Genomic DNA, 26,663 nt, shown 5'->3' with positions numbered 1-26,663 from the left:
GGAAGAAGGGTTAGTAAAGATGTGTGGGTGGTTCTCTAAGTATCTTTCTTTATATTTTCAAGAATTGCTTTATTCTATTAAAATACCTTTTATTTTTCTTATTCCCATAAAAGGTCAATAAGGCAGATCAAACTCTCAACTAAGACACCAGAAGCAGTTGGAGTATGATGTGAGTTCTTGGGGAGCAGCGGAACCAACCACCCACTTCTATCACTCAGCATCTAGTTACTCTTTTACAGCTACCACCCCTGGGTATAGTATACTGGGACTCAAAAAAACACAGTAGCTTCTGTAGTTGTGATGTTTAAACAAAGTATTATTTGGGCCCTTTTTCAAAGAGGGGGACCATGTATGCTATTCCGTGTTCTTCCTTTCTAGAGCTCCTTCTTTCCTCCACTTTCTTGCGGGGTCTTATCTCCATCCAAGAACATTCTCTTTCATTTCTTTCCTTTCTGCTCTCAGCTCCCTGAAAGACAAGAATCAGAAAAGCATAGAAATGTGCGAATGGCTGACAACATTCCACATTTCTCTTAATTGTCAGAAATGAAGAAACCCCTGATCGATCAGCAGACTTCCGTGTCTTAGTTTCTAGTAATAAATTAGCATAAGCTAAGGGTGATACTAAATGTTTCAGTCATAAATAAAAGGAACAGGGAGGGGGATTAGGGCGTCAGCAGATGGAGGAAAGTCATTTATTTGCCTCTGACGCGTGGAGAGGTGATTTCACAGCATGGTAAAATTAATAGTCTCCTGGTGCTTTTTGAAAAGGAATGTGGCATGTGAATCATACATGCAATGATTCTAACTTCCCTGTGTCCACTCCCTTAAATTACATTAATAGTAGGGTTTGCACTAGTTTTAATGTAAGGGCTGTGTGAGATGAAGTGTCAAAATAACATCCAAACGCATTTACAGTCCCCAACAGGTTACCCAGAAAGAGGTCCATGATTTATTGAACACACACTATTCTAGGATCAGGAGATATAGCACTAACTCCAGACACCGGACTTCCTAGGTTTTACACCTACGTGGAGGGAGACAATCAATAAACCTAAAAGGAAACAAGAAGAAAACAGATAGTGATAAGCGCAATGATAATTATACACAGGGTGATACGATAGGGAACTATTAGGGAAAAGGGTACTGTAGTTTCCATGGTCAAGGAGCGCCTTTCAAAGGAATTACTGAACTCCACCGCCCCCCCAAAAAAGGCATTGATAAATGTGGTGATGATATTTATTTATACTTCTGCTTTTCAAAGTAAAGAAATAAATTCATTATTCTCCCCCTCCTCCATTTGAACTGGAAACACCGGAGAACCCCTGAGTGCCTATCAAGTGAACATACACAGTGGTGAGTGGAAAAGTCCTGACTCAGCCCTACAGGGTGAGTTATAGGGATGCCAGGTTACTGCAGTGGTGTCAGTTACTCTACAATGTTAAATTGCTTTCATACAGTATCTAGATTGTTTCATTTCTACCTGAAATAGTCCATTAGTCAAAGTTAGAAAGCAGAACAAATGATGAAGCTGAGATACAAATTAACAGGAACTTAAAAATAGCTCTATAAATGTGCCTCCAGGTTATTTCCATTAGATCCAGCATTTATATTGGATCCATCAGTCTGATCAGAGTTTATATTTAGCAGTCATGAATGTCTCTGATACATACAAGCGCAGTTTAAAAAAGAGAAAGTATAGTGATGATTATTTCCAACTTGGCTTTTCTCTTACTGAGAATCAAGACTGTCTGAGAAATGCTCGTAAATCATGGCCTGAAATATTTTACTTGTCTCAATCATTTGGAAACAAAATGCAAAAATTATCAAAATAAGCCAATTGAGTTCTTCAATATCAAAATGAAAGAATTTAAAATGTTCTCGGTCACAATCAAGTCACAAAAGCAGTTTCTGCCTTTTTTTGATGCTAAAAGATAAAATTTAAATCTAGATGTTAGTATTTATTTGACCCCCAAACAAAAGATAATAAATATCATTTTAAATTCCCTGGCAAATCACACTTTTCAATATAGTTAGCTTTAGAAAAGTGTGTCGATTGTTAAATACAAAAAAGTAGTAAAGTATCTGTGTATGTTCTGAAGTTTTAATTTTGCATTAAGATACACTTTATAATGTACTCTAAGAACTGATATAAAACAAAATATTTAATTTAAAATTATTTACCATGTGTGTTTATCATACAATATGAAAAAATATTAAATAATTTTGTAAATTCCTAGCAGGTTTCCAACTATTATATATGCCTGTGAAAAGAGTTCTTGAGTAAAAAAAAGTTGAAAATGCTGCCTTGGTCACCTTGGCACTCTAAAGGAAGAACTTGGAAAATGAATGGAACAAACTTATGTTAGATTTGAGGACTAATGCGATGACTATCTCTTTAAATAAAAAAGCTGATTTCACATTTACACACTTTTAGGGCTTATAATAACATTAGCAAATGGTTTCATATAAGCAGTTATATATGTGTTATTATGTGAGATTTGTTCTGAGGCCATCAGAATCAACAAAGAACTATTCAGATTAATTTTTTTTTCAAAATATATGTACCCTCTACCTTGTTCCAGAAAGAATTTGAGACAGATAAGTCTCCTGAATGAATATAATTAATGACTTTAACACGCAGTTTTAAAACAGGAGTTCTTTCACTTCTGTTGTATTCCTGCCAAAAGTTCCTACTCTGAATCTAATGATAAGGAAATATCAGATGAACCCAAACTGAGCGTCATTCTAAAAAATAACCAGCCTGTACTCTTCAGATGCCAGCGTCATGAAAGACAAGGAATGACTGAGGAACTGCTGCAGAATAAAATAGAGCGGAGGGAATGAATTGGTTGCAACACATGATGTGGAATCTCCCTATAAAGAAAAACAATGGGCAAAATATGAATACGTTCAGTAGATTAGATATAAAAGTATTGTACCCGTGTTAATTTCCTGACTTTAATTTTTGTACTGTTTTATATAAGAGAATGTCCTTGTGCCCTTGTTTGGGGCTGGGAAGGAGAGGGAGAGTATAGGTAAATATGAAAATGTGCTAAGATTTGGAGGGAATCTAGATGAAGGGTGTATTCTTTGTATTATTCTTGTAACATTGCTCTAAGTCTGAACCCATATTTTTTTAAAAACAGTAGAAAGAAAGGACAAAACAGGAACTCTTGATAAGGTTTAGATATAGTAAGTGACAGCTGTTTATTGTTCTTCCTTCCGTATTCCTCTTCTGATCAGGTAAAGAGAGCAGCCTACTGAAGGGGGAGCATAGATACACAGGGTCACTCTGACAAATGTGAGACTAAGGTATACAGTGACAGTCCCAATGGCCATCACTGCTAGGCAGAAAACACTGTGCTCAGATGAACAATAAAGGAAGGAAACACCTATGTGTCTTCCCCCTTTCACAGAGCACAGGTCAAGAACAAGGCCACCAAACACCTAGGCTCACTTATTTGCTCTGCCTACTACATGGCAGAACATGTTATTCCTGTTTTGCAAAATAAAGCAAACACCAAAAGCCCACAAAAAAAAGAAGTATTTTTCTCAAGGTCACTCAGTGAGCATGTTGCAGGCTTGAAAAACTGCCCTCAGATTAATTGATCTCTATCTTATTACTTCTGTATAAAGTTTGACATCATCAGTGGAGTCTCTATTCTTCCTCTCATTTCATGCCTGTCTCTCCCCTGTGCTTTACTTAGACTCCCCCAAGGCCCCTGTGACCTCCTGGTCCACTCCCACTCCTGGAAACTTCCTAGAGAGTGTCCAGAGCATTCCCTCTGTGTGCTTTTCGATACACAGGGCAACGTGACGCCATCGTAGACTATTTGCTATTGGGTTAAATATGAAAGCACAGGCGGTTTTTCTCATCTCCAAATAGTGAAAAAAGAAAGTCACATTTATCATAAGGGTGATGAAAATGGTCTCAAAGAACTAGAGGACCTCGATAACAAAAATATTCCACCAGTGGTCCTCCAGTAATTCTTCCTACACCAGCTGTCTTCAATAAAAATAATAATAAAATTTTATGTACATCGGGGCTATCTAAAACTGAGTGTCATTTTTCAAACATCTCATCACCAAGCTGTAAATAAGGAAGTTAGATTTGTTCTCCTCAAACTTGGGGGTGAGTAATCCTTTGGGTTTCCTTTTCTAAAGTGACTTAAATATTCAACAATTCTGTTACATACCAAAGAGAGAGAGTGTTTGGTTCTAAAGCACAGTTGCTGTTCAAAGGACTCTGAAAATGCCTGAATTTGGGAACGGGATCTTCTCTTTGATTCCAGTGGCTCCTTGAATGACCCATCCTCTAAGCATTTTCTATAATCCCGCATGTGGGTGCGGCATCGAAATCCCTGGCCCTCAAGAGAATGCCTTCTAGGATGGCTGCCAGATGATGTGATTCTGGGAGGCCCAGGAAACTGGAAACACAGAATAAAAATGTTTACAGTATAAAGAGACTGTACAATATTAGCACAGAAACAGAATATTCATAAATTACTAACTAAACAAATCTCATGTTGAACTGAAATTTTACCTTCTTTGTCAGTAGGACCTTTCTCATACAATGAAACAATCGAGCCAATGGGTTAAAACATTAAGTAGAACACTCTTAGACTAGCTTTGCTGCTCTTCCACTATCAGGGCAGCATAATGAATCATTCCGAGCCTTACGGTGGTACGTGTAAGTAGATTCCAAAATGATCAAAAAAAATTTAATGAAGCCATCAATGTTTAAGAAATAATATAAAGGTATTCACCTTTCTATGATTTATTTCTAATATTGATATGAAATATTTCTATGATTTCTGTATGAAGCAGGAATTTCTAAGCAGAAGAGCAATGGAAGAAGTCATAAGGGATAAAATTACTTGTACAATATAAAAATAAAGCTCATATGCATTTAAAAACTCTTAAAATGAAATAATAGACAAAAAAACAAAAAATATTTGCTATATGTTACTAATATTTAATAAATATCTTCAAAATACGTATCTTACACCTAGAAATACATAGAGGCCATGTGATACGGTGACATCAGTGTTAAAATCACATCGGAAAATGATCAAAAAAGAAATGGTTCATGGAAGCCAAACTTCTTGAAAGAGTTGTGACACTTGCTCTCTCAATATCTCTCATTTCCCACCTTCCCTTCAATCTAGCTTTTGCACCCACAACTAATTTGGGTCAGGGCATGTTGCCACGTTCTCTGCACATTTTGTTCTTTAATCATTCAGTAGCATTCAACCCAGTTGTCCATAGGACCCTTGCCAAGGGAAACATTCTTTCCCTTGCCTCTACCTGTACCCTCTTGGTTTCCCTGTAACTTTTCTGCCTGTGACTTCACCCACCACTTTTACCTCAATAATCGCTAATCATCCTTCCATCTCCACGGAAACTGCATATCCCCAGAAAGCTTTTCCTCCCACCCTGATTGGTTCAAGTCCCTGTTAGATGCCCTCATACTTCTCCTTTACAATACTCATCACAATTATAATCCATAATTTGGGTAATTTTGTTACATATCTCTTTTCTGTTAGACTGGATGCTCCATGACCTCAATGGCTGTGTCCCATTCTCTGCTAGAATACCAGTACTATAGAGCACCTTGCCTTATTCATAGCATGAGTTCATTAAATATAGACTGGATGAAGTATATAAAGAATGAAAGAAAAAGAAATACCAAATGGTAAATATTGTTTATGCTTATTAGAAACCAAAGATTGTGTGAAATGAGTTAATGTACAATGTTGCCTCCCAGGTTAGGGAAAAAAAAATGTTTCCCTAAATGATAGGAACACTGGCAAGAGTGCAGGGACAGAGGCACGGTCAGTGGTCAGTCCTCGCGGCTAGGACTCTAAATGCGCACAGCCTTCCTAGGAAGCCGTGGGCAGCTTGTGTCAAGAGGCTTAAAATATTGCCCTCCTTGGATGCATGCATTGTATGTTGTGATGGGCTGAATTGTGTCCCCTTCCCCCAAACTGATATGTTGAAGTCCTATGTGAGTAGGTCAGAATGTGACTATATTTAGAAATAGAACCTTTAAAGATTACGTTAAAATGAGGCCATGGGTGGGGGGTCCTAATCCAGTCTGACTGGTGTCCTAATAGAAGAAGAAATTTGGACACACAGAGAAACACCACGAATATAGTCACACGGTGCAAAGCCCATGTGAGGACTGTCTATATAAGCCAAGGAGAGAGGCCTTAGAAGAAACAGAATCTGCCGTCTCCTTGATTTTGGACGTCCAGCCTCCAGAACTGGGAGAAAATTAATTTCCAATGTTTAAGCCACCCAGTCTGTGGTATTTTGTTATGGCAGCCCTAGCAAACTAATACTAATGTCTAGAAACTTACTCTCAAACAATAATCAGAAATATGGTTAAAGATTTGTAAAGATGCTGATTAAGACACATGAGGTAAATCTTATATATAAGTCCATCTGCTGTAGGTCAGAATGGTACTTGGTAGTGATGTTGGAATATTTCTCTGTGAGTCCCCAAATGATGGAGGCGACTTTTGAGTGAGTCAGTGAGTGCCAGGACTGAAGAATGGAAACACGGACCCAGGAGAGGCAAAGAGTTTTAAAAAGAGGATAGTTTATTGAAAGCAAAGGTCAGCGCTCCCGAGCGGGAGGAGGTCCCAAATAGGGGTGCCCAGTGACTGAGGCAAAAGCTCTTACTTTTATACCTTCCCTCGGCTGCTTGGGGAAGGCGGCTGGCGCCTTTTAATGGAATTCGTCTATCAGGTTTGTCCTGTTTGCCCATCCTGAAAGGATTAACGAACCCATCCCTCAGATATGCTCCTTTGTCTGGCCAAAAGGAATTTATGAGATAATTTATTAAACTCATATCTTTGCCCTGGAGTGAAGGAGACATTCCAGAACCTAGAGTTTCAGGATATGGCTGCCTTTTGCTTATTTCACCAGGGATCTTTCCTGTCTGCCTAACAACATGTTAACTAACCTGTCTCAGTAGGGTGAATAAGTTGGAGAGCAAAACAGGCACAGTGTCCCCATCTTGGAGCTTATGTCCGTGTAGGGAGTAGACATGAAACAAATGGGGCATTTGTCTACATAGTTGGCCGAATGCTAGAAAGATTCAAGGTGCAATGAGAGGATATAACAAGGTAAAATTATATATCGAGGGATTTGAAGTAGGGTGATAGCATCAGATGGGCAATCTTAAAACATACCAAACTGGGATGAAAAGTTTCCTCTGTGATGTGGGATTGTTTGGGAAAAAAAACGACTCCACAACTAGATTGAAAAAAATAAACAACTTGACTTGGAGCTGAGCTGTGCCCTCCACAACTAGACTGAATACAAAAACTTGACTTGGAGCTGAGGGGCCTGGAAAAATACAGTGTTCCCCAATATCCCCCAATTTAAAAAAAAAAAAGTATATCAAATATATCAATAGTAGTGATTTATTATGTGGAATCCCCGGTTCCTTAGAGGTCACTAAATAGTGAAACTATTTGCAGTATTTCAAAAAGACTATTGGAAATCACACATTGATCCACACCAATGCTACACAGACTAAACTGTGACATCAAGTTTCTTTCCTTGAACTTGAATTATATTATCACTCAGTAGGATTATCTCAGGTTTATCAGGAGCTCTGAAAAGCACTTCAAGAAATCTCCAGTTACTAAAAATATAGAAATCATTAGCTAATAGAAGAAAATCAGGTCACTTGGAGGACAAAATGATAAAAGGGATTTTTGTGGATATAAAAAAAAGATTTGGAAGTACTGATTTTCAACCAAAGGAAACTTTCTACCGAAGGACTCTTCAAAAATTATCTAAGAGAAACCCCCTCCCCTCATCCAGCTCTCCCCTGGTTCTGTGACAGTAACTCACTGAGCAGGGCAGGGACGTTTGCCTGTAACTGGCATCTTGTGATCCATTATGGTCCCGGAGTCGTCTCTCATCCTCCTTTATCCAGTTGTGACCCCAGAAGCTGCTCATCCATTTGGCAAAAGACACATCATCATCATCATCATCATCATCATAGTGCTCCATGTAAAGGTGATTCAGAATGTCCAAGACCTGCCCCTAAATCTGGCAGAGAGAACTATCATCCGACAGGGCTGATTTGGTGACACTCAGGATCTCCTCCAAAAGACAAGCTGAAACTGGTATTTTCAAATGGTCTCCGATAATAAGATCCTTAAAGGATAAAGGTTTACTAAACAACTTCTTCACCATCAGGCAACCTCGCATAGTATCGATTTATAAATTGTGCAGCCCACGTTCCTCTCCCCTCTGCCTGTCTTTTTAAATTAAGAAGCTTTTTAATCCTTCCATTGCCCGGGCTCGTGCCTCGCAGGCTAAGGGTGGGAAGCACAGGCCGTTGCCTGATTTTCTCTGTGCTTTGCACCAATGGCATGTGATGGCATCTCCAGCTGTCAATGATGATGGAGCATGACCCTCATAATATGCCTGTCAGCTGCAGGCCAGCTCCGAAACTGGGTCACTCACAAGGGACAGACTCACTGCAGCCTGCAACATGTCCAAATATTGGCAAGTCATTTGTAGACTAGATCCTCTCCTGATAAATAAAATTGATATTGGTATAATCTAGGAGCAAAGGGAACAGTTTTTTCATTGACATATTATTTATACGTGTACAAATGCAAATAATTTACATGTATATGTAAATGTACAAATCTTAAGTATATTGTATGATGAATTTTTACATACCTATACCCCTGTATAAGCATCACCATGCTGGTGAAGACAGAACATTCCAGCACCCTAGCAGTCTCCCTCTTTTCCTTTTCAATCCATCCTCCTTCCAAAAGGTTCCCACTTCTGACCTCTGTCATCATAGATTAATTTTTCCTTCTTTTGCACTCTTTTTCAGTGGAATTATACAGTACGCATTATTTTGTGCCGCACAATATTATGCGGGTGAGATTTATCCATGCTAACAGTAGTTCATGCACTGTATGAATATTCCACTTTTTTTTTTAATCTACAACTGATGGTCATTTTGGGCTGTCATTCGCATAGTGTCCAGTTGGGGCTATTATAAACAAAGTTTCTATGAACATTGTAGTCCCTCTCTTTCAGTGGGCATTTTTTTTTCAAGATAAGGAGAATATTACATATATTGAACCCCTATTTCCTGCCAGGTATGGAATCAAGTATTTTACATTTGCTATTTTCTTTATAACAATGCTGTGACTGGGAGGTTTGTATCACTTTTTATAAATTAGGAAATTGAGATTCAAATAGACCATCACTTGCCTGAGGGGAAATGACTACTAAGAAGCACAGCCAAGTTTGAAGCAAGTAGTAAAATAACAAAATCTAGGCGCTTTTCACCACTCTTCCAGTATTCCAAAGAGAACTTTGAAAAATCTTGCATTTTTAAACAGAGGTACTCTTGGCCACTTTCCATAAGAAAAGTCTTCTTTGAGCTGCAAAAAGATGAGCTTAATAATTGTGACTACCATTCCGAGAGTATGTTACCACAATTTTATAAGTTACTAAGGGAAAGTAACCTAAGCATAAAATGACTTGCAATGTTGTTATTTCTTGTTTTAGTGAGAGATGCACACTTGTTACTTTGCAATGTTTTTATTAGAGAACGGAGGAAGCCTGCTTCTCAATGAGATGAGAAAGGAAAAGTTATAACTGGATGCCATCATTGTTCATTGTAATAACATCATTGTAATAACATTGTCGCTGTTATCAAGGAAAGAAGATAACTTCGCTTGGGGAAGTGGGACCAGTTTTGTCCACAAAACTTAACTATGGATAAACTTATCTAGTCTTATGACAGGAGTGTCTTTTCTTCAAATCGAAAAATAAATAAATCTATGGCCAGGGGATGGAGAAACTAGAACAGATAATATCTAATTATTACTTTAAACTATTTTAAGTAAAAGAAATAGGACATTATTTTAAAACCTCTTTGAATGATATCTGTCTCTTGGAGTTCTGAATCCTTTCCTTAGTGCCTTATGGACAGAAACTATATAGAGACTGGAAAGTGTGCATAAAAAGGTTTTATATATAAATTTATATATAAATATATATATATATATATATTTGGAAAGAGAGATTTATTATGAGGAATTGGCTCATGAAATTATAGAGACTGAGAAGCCCCACAATCTGCCACCTGCAAGGAGATCCAGGAAAATCAGTGGTATAATTCAGTCCAACCTGAAGTCTTGAGATCCAAGGAAGCCAATGGTGTAAATCCCAGTGCACGAGCAGAAGACAATGAGATGAGATATCCCAACTCAAACAATGAGGCAGGAAAAAAATGGGCAAGTTCCTCCTTCTTCTGCCTTTTTTTTACATACAGAGAGTGCCAAAAGGTATACACACTTTAAGAAAGGAAAACTGATGAAAATTGTAATACTCAATATATACCGATAACAAAATATGAATAGAGTCACGTTTAACCTCTGCAATTATAAGAGGTGCTCAAAGTGGTTACCATCAGTGTCCACATACTTCTGATTATGGTGAACTACTGTTTGAGCAACGCTGACCAAAGTGATCCCTTGTATACAATTTTTGGCACCGCCGGTATATATTGATATATATATTTAGGCCCTCAATGGATTGAATAATGATGTCCATGCACATTTGGGAGAGAACTCTACTTTACTGAACCCACTTATTCAAATGCTAATCTCATCTAGAAACACCCTTACAGACACACTCAGAATCTGGACACTGTGGATGGTCATATTGACGTATAAAATTAACTACCACCAGCACTAATCCCATTCATGAGGGCTCCACCCTTATGATCTATTTGCCTTCCAAAGGCCCCACCCCCAATACCATCACATGTGGATTAGGCTTCAATACATGAATTTTGAAGGACCATAAACATTCTGTCTATAGCAGGGTGCTTACGTGACCAGCACACAGTGAAAACTGTGGGCACTAAATCTCTAATAAGCATGTAGACAACATTTCACATGTGTTGCCACAACTCGGTGCTGGAGGAATTAAGCACGTCCTATGGGACCCCACTGGAAAAGGACTTTTGAAAGCTTGTCCCTGGTTTCTTCTGAACTTTACCTAATATACTTTCTCCTTTTCTGATTTTGCATTGTATCCTTTCAGTGCAATAAATCTTATCCATAAGTACAACTATATGCTGAGTCTTGTAAATTCTTCTAGCAAATTCCCAAACTAGGGGGGGCAGTTGGTGTCAGAAGTAGGACTTGCCAAAACAACCCAGACTCACTGAAATATGGGTAGAGTAACATTTCAGAAAAGGAAGGATGAGAGGACACATGATGAACTTCAGTGCCTCGTGACTACATAGCCATCCGGGGTATGAAACAGCATCTGAGATGACGTCTGTTGTGAGAGTTAAGATTACCTATGGAATCGGAAAATGATAGATCCAACCCCAGGAGAATTGGCTCCTTGGATTCACTGGCTGCTTTTGCCCATGGTAGCTAAAGTGAAGGGATTAAAAAGTACAGTCTGGGTGATGTCTGTGGGTTTCATTCTCTCGTCCAGGTGGGAATAAACAGTCCCCAAAAATGTTTTGGGTTAGCCAAAATGTTGAATCTTTGTAATGCTTACTCCTCCAAGTGGGAGAAGAAAAGATTAACTCAGTTCCAAGGCTAGAGCCAACTTTAGATAACTCAGAAAAAAAGGAGGAGAGGGGGAAAATAGCACTATCCACTGGTGCAACAGCCCCTTACATTCCAGCTGGTGTTTCAGTTAATCCAGAAAGTGTTAAATTTGCTGCTTGTGGTTTGAGTAAACTGGCAATGAAAGAAAAAGAGACTTTTTAAAATGGCCTTTTAGTTTGTGGCTACTGCTTCTGGGGGTATGATTAAAACTAATGTAAAATGTTATATGCTTATAATTTCATACATGCTAGAGGAATTATCCCAATCAGGAAAAGCTGCCCTATAAAAGGTATTAGTCCAACATGACTTCCTTGCTTTTTGCTGCTGGTGGATGGATTAAAATTTAAGCTGTTTCAATATCTGAGTATTGAAATCTCCATAACTGATTGTTGTTGCTATGAGTTTTGCCTGTTGGAGCCTATGGGAAAAGGTAGACCACATAAAAGGAAGAGATAATCTCCGCAAGAAAATATACTCTTTGAGTTTTGAAAAGCAGTTTTTAGTTTACTAATAAGTTCCTGTAAAATTAGATGTCTGACCCTGAGAAGCTGATGCTTTTCCAGCCTAAGGTACATATTTTTGAGTGGGTCAACTTGGACTCTAAAATTGACAAGACAAAAAGGGCTTACGAGGACTGGGAGCCCCACCATCTGGTCTTGTAGTCTCTCCACTTTGTTGCTGCTGCAAGGAGACAAGTCCCTGGCCTTTTTTGGAGTCCTAAATTCTGAGCTCCTGTTTGCCTGGTCCCGACGGTTGGCTGAAACCTGATAATGGCTGTGATGGACTATGCCAACCTCTGAAAGCAGACAGTGGCTCAATGAACAGAACTCACAGTCTGGGACTAGTGCAGATTTAAGACATCTTGGATGCTGGCTGGACCGTGTGGGACACGTGCGCCTGGGGAAAGACTTGTTCTCTGATGGGACCATCGGAAACCAAGCTGCTGGCGGCTCTATACTTCTAATGCAGGGACTAATTGCATCTGAGATGATTGATCACAAGAAACCAAACTGTGATTCCTGCTGAAAGCTGCAAGTTGGGAGGGAGCACATTGTGCGGAGTGGGACCCCTCTACCCACTCCTGGCACGTGGGACTCGACCCTTTCTTGGGGATGTCTTACTGGTATTGATTTAGGCTTTCCAGATTATTTGAAACTTGCAACAATGGATTGATAGCCTGATTGTACTTCACTCACCTTTCTGCTTAGTTAGCCAGTTTGATTATTAAATATAGCTGTACCCACATAGAGATTAAGCTTCTCTAGGCTGCTTACTACATAAATGCTCAGGACAAAAGGGGTGGAGGTTATGTAAACACATTCTGAAAACTTTTGAAGATTCAAGATTTTGTCCTAACCAATTCCTGAACAGGAGTTCTTTCTGGTTCTCCAATGTGGCACTGGGTCTCCAGGGAGCGTCCTGATAAATGACATTTTGTGTGTGCTGTCACAACTCACTCCTGAAGTAATGAAACACGTCCTGGGTGCCTCCGTTGGGAAAGGACTGTTGGAAGCTTAAGACAGGTTTCCTCCAGGCTTCACTTACTTGGCTTTTCACGTTACTGGTTTTGCTTTGTATCCTTCACTGGAGTAAATCTTAGCTATGAGTACAACGATAAGTGAGTCCTTTTAGAGAGTCACCACACCTGGGGGTGGTCTTCAGGACCCTAAGTACAGGAAGGAAAGGGAGTGCTTCAAATCTTTGGCCAAAAATTCTCCCAGAGCAGCAAAATGTAAATATATCCCTGGGAGAAAAAGAATTTGGCCTACATTATATAAAATTACTCCACCTCCATTGTTTTCCATTTAAGCCTATGCGTATATCTTTAAAAGGAGAGAAAGATGTCACCCACTTTGCCTGGACTAAGGTTCTCATAACAAACCTGGGGCAGTGAAGGAGCAGCAGCTCGGGGACAGCTGCCCTTCCCGCCTGTCCTGGAAGCACTGGCCTGACAGGAAGCCATGCTCCACCTGGGAGCCCAGCTGCAGGCTGTCGCCGCAAGGGCCCAAACACCTGCCCTGCAGAGAGGCTGCCAGGCCACAGGACCCACGGGCGCTGCCCGTTTGACTCCGCTCTAATGCTCGGCCTCGCCAAGCACACGGAGTGTCCCCGGAGTGTCAAGTGGTGGAGACACCTGCAGGTTTCTAGAGTTTGAGTGTGTGTGTTCTTTTCATGCTTAATGGGAAATGAACTACCTTCTCTGAGACGGTAGGAAACTTCAGGTGTGTGTGTTTCATAACCTTGAGAGGTCATGGATGCCCAGGGAACAGTGAGGATAATCCCTGGGCTGTGTAAAAATGAAGTCGCTTTTGAATGCCCTGTTTCATATTCTCTGCTTCAGAAGACTGCGATAATGAAAAGACGATTTTCCTTTTATTTATTTCATTCCCTTTTGTTTATTTATTTCATTCTCCGTAGCTCCTCTTGTTATAGTAACTTAGTTTTCTAGTTTTTTTTTTTTTCCTTAACAGTTAAAAAAAATTGGCTTGCCTGAGCCAGTCCCATTCTGGAAAAGAAATGCTATGCACAGAAGAACTAAGCTGCTACCTCTCTCTCTCTCTCTCTCTCTCTCTCTCTCTCTCTCTATATATATATATATATATATATATATATATATATATATATATATATATATATACATATAGTCATAATACATCAATGGTTTTAGACAATTTTTATTTGCCAGAAAGCACGGCTGTGTTCTATTTAATGGCCTGATTGTTAGAATGTTCTTTTGTGGCTGAAATGTCCTAATATAATCATCCATTTCCATGAATGTTATCAAGTTACACTGTAAAATTTGGCACCCATTTGATATGGTCATCAAAGACACAGATTGTTTGTTGTTTAACCAAGTGTCCTAAAGCATGTACATGAGGGTACATCATCATTTTTTAGTCTAAAAACTATGCAATGTTTTAAATATACCACTGTCGATGTAAAAAATATGTGAGGGAAATAAAGGTGTGTTTTCAGAGGTGTGCCTACAAGAATATTGGTTATATAAATATCCAGTGACTTCGGCATTCAGTATCATTAAGTTCTGCAGGATTTTGGCTAATGGTAGGCTTCATAGTTGTTAAGATAGGTTTTTATGAGACAATGCATGATCTCTTCCACAGGACATTTAAACCCAGCATTGATTCTCCTCTGCCAGAGATGGAAGATCATTTTTTCAGCTTTGCCTCTAGGAGTGTTACTAATTGCATGACCTCTCAAGGATTTTTTGACCCCTGGGCACCTATTATTCTAAAACAGATTGAATATACTATTAGTTAAAATTTACCATGATGTAAAAATCTTTATCAGTCTAGCTCGTCAGTGTGCTATGTTTCAGAAAAGGTTTCTTCCCAGTTAGACTGTAATTTCACAGAATCTAAGGGTAATGTCTTAGCACTTTCTCCCCCCGCCCCTTTTTTTAAGGAGGACGCAGCTCAAAGTGGCCCATGTAGGGATCGAACCGGCAACCTTGTTGTTATGAGCACCGCACTCTAACCAACTGACATAACTGGCCGCCCTTGGCACTTTCTTTTAACTTGAGTCTCACTTCTAATGGAGCAAACAATTTGCAATGTACAATAAAAGAGTGGCTCACCAAACATGTAAAGGAAATGTGGCAAAACACGACATTTTGAAAAAGAAATCGAAAAGTTTGAGTCAATAAACAATGGAAAGTCTTCAGATTACTAAAAATGCTGAGTGAAAAAGCCCAATCTCAAAGCGATACATACTGTATGATTTTCTTTATATAACATTGTTTAACAATCATAGAGATAAGGCACAGATGAGTGGTTGCCAAATATTTGAGATTGGCATGGGGCAGGGTTGTAGCTATACAAGTTTAGCACGACGGAGCTTTGTGGTGATGGAACTGTTTTGTATTTTGATTGCAGTGGTAGTTACACAAAGCTATCCTTGTGTGAAAACTGCACAGAACTATAACACACACACGGAGTGGACGTATATATAGTTGGTGAAACATCAGTAAGTTCTGTCGATTATATTGATGTCAATCTCCTGGTTTTGCTATTGTCCTACAGTTATGTGAGTTGTCAATATTGAGAGAGGGTGAGTGAAGGGTACATGGGAACTCCATGTACATTTATTTGTAATTCCCTGTGAATCTATAATTGTTTCATAATAAAAGTAAAAAGAAGAATTACTGGGACCAAGAAAAAGAAACTTCTCTAAATGGGTAGCTATAGGATCAAAATGCTACTGAGCTAGAGATATTCTGGGAAAATAATGATGAAGACAGCATTGGTTTTCAATCTCTCTGAATCACCACATAAAAACCAACACAGCAATTGTAGAGGAAGACATCCATGGACAACTCTGCAACAAATACAGGTGACAAGATGTCTCAAGTGGAGGGTGTGAGGTCAAACCACCAACAGGTGAGACCTAATGTAATTGTCCACGCAGGAGGAAAAAAGAAGGTAACAACAGGGCATCTGCCAGACCTGAGAACAGGAGAACCAGAAAATAGCCAATACTTTGGAAAGCACCAATTCCAAAGGGACCAATTTTAAAACAGGGTTAATTTTTTATCCAGCAACGTTGTTGAACTATTTTATTGCTTCGAGTAGATTATAGATTTTCTTGGATTTTCTATGGAGACAACCATATTGTCTACAAATAATAAGTTACTTCTTCCTTTCCAATATCCTTTTATTTCCGTTTTTTTTGTTTTTTGTTTTTTTTGGTCTTATTATTTTCGCCAACACCTTCAGTACTATATAATAGAACCTGGAATCTCTGACTGGTTCTTGACTTCAAAGAGAAACTACAAACAATCCACTATTAGGTATGATATTTATTTAGACTTTCAGATAGTCCTTATCGGGTTTTATAATGAAAATGTTTTCCTAATTGTGTCACAAACAAATATGGAAAAATATTAATATTGTTTAAATCTTGGTAGGAGATTGTGGTAGATTAAAAATAACTACAACTTTTTTGCTACTTCTCCCATTGAGAGTTGCCGTCTCATTCACCTCCACCAAGCATCTGTGCCGGCCTTAGTAACATGACTGACGCATAGAATGTGGTAGAAGTGATATTTTGGAAAGCTTTGCCGCTTCTGCCTGAGACTCTTGGGACACTCTCTCTAGGAACCCTGAGCGACATGTCACATAAGTCTGACTACGCTGACGGCCATGCTGGAAAGGCCACAAACACATGCTCCCCTGGATAGTCTCAAATGAGCCCAGTCTTCAAGCCTCTTCACCAAGGTGTCAGAAACTGAGTGAAGCCGTTTTGAACACCCACCCCTCCAGTCTAGCCCATCCACCAGGAGAGTAAACTTTGTTGACACCAGCAGAAAAGTGAAGTAAGCCTTGCCCAAAATTCCTGAGCAACAAAATAGTAAGATGTAATAAAATAGTTGTTTGACACCACTAAATTGTTTTAAGCTACTACGTCTTGGGATAGTTTGTTAAGCAGCAATGGATAATAGGAACATAGGTACAGAGATGATTTTTCATGGTTCTACATTGTTTCATAATTTAACAAAATAGAGCCTTCTCTTCAGTGTTGGAATTGAGGCTGTTTTCCACTAGTTGGAAAAAAGAACAAAAGGAAAGATAGGGAAAAATAGCACAGAGAATCTCAGGTTCAATGCTGTACCACCGTACTGACGCTAAGACCAGGTTTGCATAACCAGGGATACTAGTCTAATAGGAGTGAATCAGAAAATGGTGCCCGTAATGAGTGGGTACCACACTGCAGGCCCATCACTCAGTGATAACCAGCATCATCATGCGAATCAAAAGGAAGCACCTTTTTCCCGGCAGACACCACCTGATACCAGACTGTGATGAACCAAGTGCAAGCTGGACATTGGCGCCCACTTTCCCCAGCATCTTGTGGGATAATTAGTATAACCTATAGGTGATATCTTTATAATTTAAAGCGCAAGGCAACATTTCTACATTTGCAAATGATGCACGCTTTTGTGGGTGGCAGTGAACTAAGTTGAAGAGGATGAAAAGATAAGTTTGTGTGAGTGGGCAGAAAGGTAGCAAGTGAGTGCATTAAAGTATACATACAACTATCAGTCACAGCTAAGGAGCGGGGACTAGGGTTACTGTAGGTCATTCCCTGAAGATAAATGCAGAAGCTCCTTCTGACAGTAAAAAAGGGCATCCACTTAATTGAATCATACAGTGACATTCCTCCTGAGAAGTAAAGCAGTACCACCCACTCATCTGACGCTTTGATGGAAGTGGAAGGAGGCAGAAACATCAGGAGAAAGACTGGAGAATAATTAACAGCACGAGGGCTCAGAGGAAACAGGGACTTCTATATATCATAAGTGGGGTACCAAGGACGCCAAGCAGGTCCCCATGGGGGCAGTGGTGGAGCCAGCAGCAGTGAGCAGTGTGCTTGGGACTGGGACCTAGTATCCACGATGGTGGTGGCGATGGAAGCAGACTATCGCCGGTGATGGCAGCAGTAGCAGCAGGTGATGGTTTCCCAGCTGACACCATTGGTGAAGGACAGCAGTGGTGACACCAGATTGTTAATGTTGGCAATAGCAATGGAGTGGAAGCGTTGAACCAACGTTTCATCAACTCTTTATTCAGCACTGACCATGTTTCGGGTATCAAGCTGGGTAGATAAATAAGTTAACAAACACCCGTTACCTGCCTAGTCCCCTAATAGGTGGGAGTATAAAGATGGTCCACACCCTTCAGGGACTAGGAATTGAGTATCGGTAGCACACGTGAGAAAAAATAATTATGACAATACGATCATTATGGGGGAGAAAAATCTCTATGGTCTAACGCAAAAAGAGAAAATGTATTCCTTTGATTTGACATATAACATTAGAGAAGGCATTGTATTAGACACTATAAGATACAAAATCACACATAGATCTGGGCTGCTTCTATCCAGGGATGAGGTAGGACAACTATAATTCTATAAAATGAGGTAGAAAAATATGTTTTAAGAAAATTCTAGAAGGGATCAAGTATATGGCGATGGAAGGAGAACTGACTCTGGGTGGTGAACACACAATGTGACATATAGATGATGTATTACAGAATTGTACACCTGAAACCTATGTAACTTTACTAACCATTGTCACCCAATAAATTCTAATTTTAAAAAAAGCTCTAGAAAAAGTCTTTTGTGAGTTCAGAGAAAGGCCTGCATATAGTAGGCACTCAATAAAATAAACATTCTATCTACTTCATATTTTTTCTTCTTTGATACTCTTCCATATCGTTTACTTAAAAAAACATTTATTGAGTGCCTACTATATGCTGCTTTCAACTGAATGTTTGTGTCCCTCCAAAATTAATATGTTTAATCCCTAACCCCCAATGTGATGGTATTTACAGACGTGTCCTTTGGGAGATGATTAGGGTTAGATGAGTTTATGAGGGTGGGGCCCTGGTCTGTTGGGATTAGTGCCGTTACAAGAAAAGACACTAAAGAACTTGCTCTCTCTCGTTCCCACTCCCCTGGTGAACACAAAAAAAGAGGTTATGTGAAAACACAGAGAGAAGGTGGCCATCTGCAAACCAGAAATAGAGCCTGATCAGAAACAGAATTGGCCAGAGCCTTGATCTTAGACTTCCCAGCTTCCAGAACTATGAGAAATAATTTCTGTTGTTTAAGCCACCCAAGTCTATGGTATTTGGTTATAGCAGCCCTAGGAGACTAATACAGATTTGGGTACAGGGAATGGGGCCCCCTAAATTTCATCTCCTTCTTGCATGTAAGATACGCTCATTCCATTTCAACAGCTCCTTAACTCATTGCAGCATCCACTCTAAAATCTAAAGTCCAATGTTTCATTTATTTATTTTTTTCAATTAGAGTTAACATTCAATATTATATTATAATAGTTTCAGGTGCACAACATAGTGACTAGACATTTACATACCTTACAAAGTGATCCCCCCAGTAAGTCTAATACCCACCTGACACCATACCTAGTTATTACAATATATTATTGACTATATTCCCTATGCTGTACTTTACATCCCCATGATTTTTTTGTAACTACCAATTTGTATTTCTTAATGTCATCATCTTTTTCACCCAGGCCCCCAACTCCCTTCCCATCTGGCAACCATAAGTTTGTTCTCTTTATCTATGAGCCTGTTTCTGTTTTGTTTGTTCATTTATTTTGTTCGTTAGATTCCATATCTAAGTGAAATAATATGGTATTTGTCTTTCTCAGTCTCATTTCATTTAGCATAATACCCTCTAGGTCCATTTCATGTTGTTGTAAATGGTAACACTTCATTTTTTTAATGGCCAAATAATATTCCATTGTATAAATGTATCACAGTTTCTTTATCCAATCATCTATTGATAGGCACTTAGCTTGCTTCCATATCCTGACTATTGTAAATAACACTGCAATGAACATAGGAGTGCATATATCTTTTCAAATTAGTGTTTTAGATTTCTGCGGATAAATACCCAGAAGCGGAATTGCTGGGACAGAAGATAATTCTATTTTTAATTTTTTGAGGAACCTTCATACTGTTTTGCATTAGAATTTCATTTAAATATTACCTAACTATGTATGGGTGAGACTTGAGATATGATTCACCCTGAGGCAAACTTCCTCTCCAGCTGTGAACCTGTAAAACTAGACAAGTTCTGTGTTTCCAAAATACAACGGTGTGACAGGTATATTGTATACATTTCCATTCCAAAAGGGAGAAATAGGAAAAAAGAAAGGGGTAATAGGTCCCAAGCAAGTCTAAAATTTAGCAAGGCAAATTCCATTAGATCTTAAGGCTCAGGAACAATCCATTTTGGTGCAATGTCCTCCAGGCCCACAAGGGGGTAGTGTCACCTCCACAGTGCAGTATAGAGGCCGCCCCACCCAGGCAGCTCTCTGCAGGGGTGGCCCTGCCCCTGAGGCCCTGGGTGTGGGCATCCTCGTGGCCCCACACTTTGAAATAGAGGAGAAACCAGCCCTACCCACTGGTTCTGTGGTAGGAGTGGCAGGCCTGATTTCAGAACAGCCTTTGCGGCATTCTTCCCATTTCTAGAAGGATAGAGCATATTTACAGCCAAATAGCTGTAAAACATCAAAAGTCCAACAGCCTTCCTTTATTCTGTCCCATTTTTTTAGTCCTCTTTAGTCCCAGCTGGCAGTGTTTCTGCTAGTATAATCCCATCTCTAGTCCTGGTTTCTGCTGAGATGGATGATTAAGTCTATGAGTTGCACTCATGATGTATCAAATGGTTATTCAGCCACACCTAAAGTCTTCTAAAGGAACAAGCTTTCTCTCTCCCTCTCTTTTTTTTTGGTGCAATATGGATAGGGTAAGAATGTTCCAAATTTCCAAGTTCTGGTTCCTTTCTATTTAACAGTTTCTTCTTTAATTCATCTCTCTCCTGTTGCATCTGCTATAACCAGTAAGGATGACCCAAGCCATACTTTGAATACTTGGCTTACAAATCTCCTCTGCTAAATATCCAATTTCATCAGACACAAATTCTGTCTTCTACAAAACAGTAGAACACAATTCATCCACGTTTGCTACTTTGTAACAATGGCCATTCCTCCAGTTTCCAACAACCTGCTCCTGTTTTTCATCTGAGACTTCACTGTGGCCTTTAGCGTGATATTTCTACCCACATCCTGGTCATGATTATTTATGTATTTTTGTAAGAAGATGGAAGTTTTGTCTCCAGCTCTCTCCTCTTTTCATCAGAATCACGTTTCATGTTCATATATCTACCAACAGTTCCTTCAGAGCAATCTCGGCTTTTTCTAGCATGCGACTTACAACTCTTTCAGCCTCTTACCCATCGCACAGCTTCAAAGCCACTTCCACATTTTAGGTATTTGTTACGGTAGCGCTTCACTCCTGGTTCCAGAAGCCATATTACTCAGGGTTCGCCAGAGAAACAGAACCAACCAATAGGAGATATATATATATATATATATATATATATATATATATATATATATATGAAATGGAATTACACAATTATGGAGATTGAGAAGTCTCAAGATCTGTAGTTGGGAAGCTGGAGACACAGGAGAGGTGATGGTTTAAGTTTCAGTCAGAAAGCTGACAAGCTCAAGACCCAAGAAAACCCAATGCTTCAGTTCAAGTCCAAAAGCAGGGAAAGGTCAATGTCCCAGAGCTCAAAGTAGTCAGGCAGGTGAAGTTGCCTCTCTCTTACTGAAGGGAGGGTCAGCCTTTTTATTCTATTCAGCCCTTCAACTGATTACAGCAACTCACATCAGGGAGGGCAATCTGCTTTACTCATCCAAAAACTCCCTCACAGACATATCCAGAATAATGTTTGACCAAATATCTGGGAACCTCATGGGCCAGTCAAGTTGACACATAAAATTAACCATTACACTGATTATCTTTTGGTCTCTGGGAGTATAAGATGAACAGTTTCTATCCTCATGGAGCTTATGTCCTATTGAGAAGTCATATAAATAAATAATTTCAAACAGCACTAAATGCTTAGAATGTAGACCAAGGAGACAAAACATATAAGAAGAGATGGGGTGGGGGGGGACAGAGACATCTAACCTGATAGGAATTGGACGGGGCCTAAAAGTCTTTGAGCTTGAGAATGAAATTGGAGTTGTGCTTTGGGAAGAGTAACCTGGTATCAAGGAGCAGAACTATACATAGAAGAGAGGCACCAGAGGCTAGGAAGCTAATTCAGCATTCAGGAAAGATGAAACAAACGGAAAAGAGAAGGGGAAAAAACTCCTATTTATTGAGCACCTGTTATGTATTAAACATACTCTTAAATGTTTCACATATTTGAACTGGGAAGTGACAGGGGTCATGAAAAGGAAGAAAAATATTTAAAAAGATACTACAAAGAATCAGCAAGACTTCACAGCTGATTTCGTGTTTACATATGTATATTTTGGTATATCCACATGTGCTTGGGTGGGTAGGGTTGGAAAAGAGAAACGTCCAAAAAGATGGAAGGTTTCAATTATTGGCAACCAGTAAGGTAACAGTGGTATCATGAGAGGAAAGAAAAGGGATTACACAAAGGAAAACAATGAGAAAGGAAGATGAGTCACATTTTTTAAAATGAGGCATCCAGGCAAAGTTGCTCAGTAAGCAGTAGGGAATTATAGGGCTAGAGGTGAAAGAGATGGCATTCCAGATGTGTAGATAGAGATTATCTTCAGAGAAATTGTCCTTGAAGCAATGAAATTGTCCTTGAAGCAATGAAGAAATTGTCCTTGAAGCAATTTGGTTATTAATGGAGAGACTGAAGACAAAGAGGACAAATTCTTAAGGATTCCTATATTTGCAGATCTAGAGCTGTGCTGTCCAATATGGTAGCCACTAGCCACACGAAGCTACTTAAATCAATTTAAATTAAAATGAAAAATTTAGTCAGTCACACCAGCTATCAATAGCTATATGTTCCTAGTGGCTACCATATTGGACATCACAGATATAAAGCCTTTCCTACATCACAGAGAGTTCTACTGGACAGCATTTATCTAGAGATTGGTCAGAGAGAACAACCAGGAAAATTTAGTCTCCTGAAGCCAGGGAAAACGTTTCAAGGAGTGAATGAGAAATATCAAGTTCTTCAATGAAAGCATATGAAGGCCAAAACAAACAATAAATTTAATGACCTTGAAAGCCATTTCAGATTAGTAATAAACTTAGAAACTAGATTATAAGAGATTTTGGATAAGATGGGTGATAAATAAATAGAGATAACAGGTGTAGACAACTCTTTCCAGTAATTTTTCAGTAAAGAAAAACAGAGAGAAATGGAAGCCTAAGGAAGCGTTGAAAGAGAATCAAGTTGTGTATGTACGAGCTTAATATAAGCATGTCTGTGGACTCACTGAAAGACTTAGATACCAATCAACCAGCTATCCACCAACTTTCGGAAAACCTTTCCTGTAGCAGTGACAAACAATTGAGGGGATAGAATCACAATTTTAAAGCTATAAGGAGCTTTAGCAAGCATTTAATCCATTGGTCACATTCTATAGAAAGCAGAGGTGCCCATAGTCACAAAGCTCAGTGGTATTAAAATTTAAGAACTCAGGTCTGCATGTCTCGGTTAGACATTTCACCTCACTCAACTGCCTCCTAAGATACAGACCAGAGAAGAGATGAAAAAAGCTTCTTCTATTGAGTTCCATTCATTTGGCAAAAAACAAAACAACAACAAAACAAAACCAAAAAAAGGAAATGTCTATGTTCACATATACAAAACTTTGATTTTTTAGGATGGAGACATAATTTTCTAACTTCTATAAAATTTAGGGAAAAAAAGAACTAAGCATTGTCTACTATTTTATAACAAACATTACACTAAAAAGACCTTAAATATTATTGAACTAAATCTTGAATATAACCTGAGAGGTGTGTGTTTTCGCTACTTGACAGCTTAGAAATTTATGCACCAGTTCAGAAAGGTCTAGGGCCTGCCTGCTGGCTCAGGTGGTTGGAGCGCTGTGCTCCTAACGCTGAGGTCGCAGGTTCTATTCCCACGTGGGCCAGTGAGCTGCGCCCTCTACAGCTAAGATTGTGAACAACGGCTCTCCCTGGAGCTAGGCTGCCGCTGTGAGCAGCCCAAGGTCAGTGTGAACTGCCATGAACTGCCACAGGCTGCACGGGCTGCTGTGCGCTGCCCTGAGTGTCTGGCAGCCATCATGAGGGGCCGGCAGCTGGCTGCTGTGAGCGGCCAACCACCGATCAGCGACCGACTGCCTCAGCCGGGGGGAGCGCAAGGCTCATAATACCAGCATGGGCCAGGGAGCTGTGTCCTACACAACTAGACTGAGAAACAATGGCTTGAATCGGAGTGGGGGGTGGGAAGGCAGGAGAATGGGGGGGGAAGGTCTAGTGACAAAGCTAGTGACATTCTTACTCAGTTCTATACTATATAATCATTTAGGAAATGATAGAGAAAATGGGAGAAAAGAAATTAATAGGCTCAGGAATGGAAATGGAATATTTAACAAAGTATAATATAAAAGTAACAAGAAAGAATTCATTTACTGGTGCCGATCTTAATAAAATCCAACCCTTTAGTTAAATATTAGTTAGTTCAACAAACGGAAACTCTAACACTGATTTCCTTTGGAGAGGGGAACTGGATGGCTGGGAAATAGGGGTTGGAGAAGGACTCTACAACTTTTGGATTGTAACCATAACAATCTGTTATCTCTTCCAATAAATAAGTTTTTTCAAAAACTTTAAATGTTTTACTTCCCACCAACAGTTTGTAATTACTAGCATTCTACAATCCCCTATGAGGCTGCAGAAAAGAATGGCAATTTCAGGAAAGAAAAATGTTAACTCTGTTCTGAAAGGCAAGGTAGAAAATACATGCCCAGGCAGAAGACTTGCTTTGGGGGGTTGGGAATCAGGACAGGAGAGAAGCCATTTGCCTGCAACAATTAGTATATGTGCAGCCAAAGCCGGCACTGCCTGCAATCATTACTGTTTGATCAATTCAATTCTATTTCTAACATTTTCAGCTCATCTCTTCAGTCTGTTGCTAAGGAACCCTGTTGCCTGAAAGCAATTTACTGATAGGAACTTACATAAGCAAGAGAAAAGCAATGATCCTGAAACTTTCAAATTACGCCATTCTAATTTAACCCATCTATTTTTTTGCCACTTATTATCTTTTATGTAGTGCTACCGTGATGTTGAAAATCCTTCGATGTATCCCAAAGGTAAATGATCACTTGTACATTTTTTTTTAAAGCAAACTCTTTTTTTTTTTTTTTTTAAAGATTTTATTGGGGAAGGGGAACAGGACTTTATTGGGGAAGGGGAACAGTGTGTACTTCCAGGCCTTTTTTCCAAGTCAAGTTGTTGTCCTTTCAGTCTTAGTTGTGGAGGGCGCAGCTCAGCTCCAGGTCCAGTCGCCGTTGCTAGTTGCAGGGGGCAAAACCCACCATCCCCTGAGGGAGTCGAACCAGCAACCTTGTGGTTGAGAGGACGCGCTCCAACCAACTGAGCCATTCGGGAGCTCAGTGACCCCTCAGCTCAGGGTGCCATGTTCAATCCTAGTTGCAGAGGGCACCGCCCACCATCCCTTGGGGAACCCAAAGAACCGAACTGGCAACCTTGTGGTTGAGAGCCCACAGGCCCATGTGGGAATCGAACCAACAGCCCTCTGAGCTAGGAGCATGGAGCTCCAACCGCCTGAGCCACCGGGCCGGCCCCACTTGTACATTTTTAATAGAAGGGTCTGCAGACCTGAAATGGGAGCCATAGTCCTAAATTTTGATTCTCTATTAATACTTGTCTTTTCTTCTTTAAAATACTATGAATTTTAAACAATTCTTGGCAAAGGAAACTTTCCTATTTTAAAAGGCCTAGTGACAAAGCTATTAGATATGTAATATTAGGTTGGAGCAAAGGTAATTGCGGTTTTTGCAACTTTTAACCTTTTAACCAATTCCTTTTGCACCAACCGAATAGCTGTGGATTGAACTTTCTATCTGAGGGCTGAGGGAAGTGGGCTGAGACATCTGAAGTAAAACAAGCACGGCCGTGGGCGGATCACAGCACTGAGGAAGGAGGGGGCGAGTGCTCCAGGGAGCGTGGTGTGGGCTGGGGTGCCAGGCGGAATCCAGTAGAAAACACAAACCCGTCAAGGAAAGGTGGGAACTCTGGGTCTTTCACGTTTCTACCCACTGAATTCGAGAACCTGGTAACAACACACAGATGTCATCGCTTTCGCAATTGGTGCAGACCGGGAGCCGCAGGGACCACATTCAAGCCGTCTCAGCTCAGCCAACCTGGATTTGCCGATTTCCATCCAGTCTGATTTCTGTCATCTGCCGTTGCCCCAATATCCTCAAAATCATCCAAAGTAAAATTTGGCCATGGTAGAGATAAGATTGGTGATACAGCACGCTATCTTCAGCTTTGACGTCTTTCCTCTCACATCTTTAAAAGTCCTTCCAATCCGCTGGTTTGCAAGACACGCGGAAAGAGAACTAAGCTGACTGCCGCTGGACTCTAAGAAGCGCCAACGTGGCGGTAACTAGACAACGAGTATCCAAATTCCACC

The 26,663-nt window shown here is 39.8% G+C and overlaps 1 protein-coding gene across 3 annotated transcripts; it reads right to left on the bottom strand.

Moving 5' to 3' along the window:
- LNP1 (leukemia NUP98 fusion partner 1) lies at nucleotides 1-26,618 on the bottom strand. Of its 3 annotated transcripts, none has more exons than XM_033090912.1 (4): nucleotides 26,389-26,618; nucleotides 7,870-8,178; nucleotides 4,197-4,427; nucleotides 1-466 (listed from the first exon to the last, which is right to left on the bottom strand). In XM_033090912.1, the coding sequence occupies exons 2-4, from the start codon at nucleotides 8,029-8,031 to the stop codon at nucleotides 317-319; spliced, it is 543 nt and encodes a 180-aa protein (XP_032946803.1). In that variant the 5' UTR covers nucleotides 8,032-8,178; nucleotides 26,389-26,618; the 3' UTR covers nucleotides 1-316. The 3 variants fall into 3 exon arrangements, with proteins under 3 accessions (XP_032946803.1, XP_032946809.1, XP_032946795.1); XM_033090918.1 differs by having other exon boundaries at nucleotides 7,870-8,083; XM_033090904.1 differs by having other exon boundaries at nucleotides 7,870-8,064.
- Nucleotides 26,619-26,663: the final 45 nt, after the last annotated feature.

The sequence above is a fragment of the Rhinolophus ferrumequinum genome, chromosome 2 (assembly GCF_004115265.2).
Source record: "Rhinolophus ferrumequinum isolate MPI-CBG mRhiFer1 chromosome 2, mRhiFer1_v1.p, whole genome shotgun sequence".
Lineage (NCBI taxonomy): Eukaryota > Metazoa > Chordata > Mammalia > Chiroptera > Rhinolophidae > Rhinolophus > Rhinolophus ferrumequinum.
This window is presented reverse-complemented; position numbering and strand designations above follow the sequence as displayed.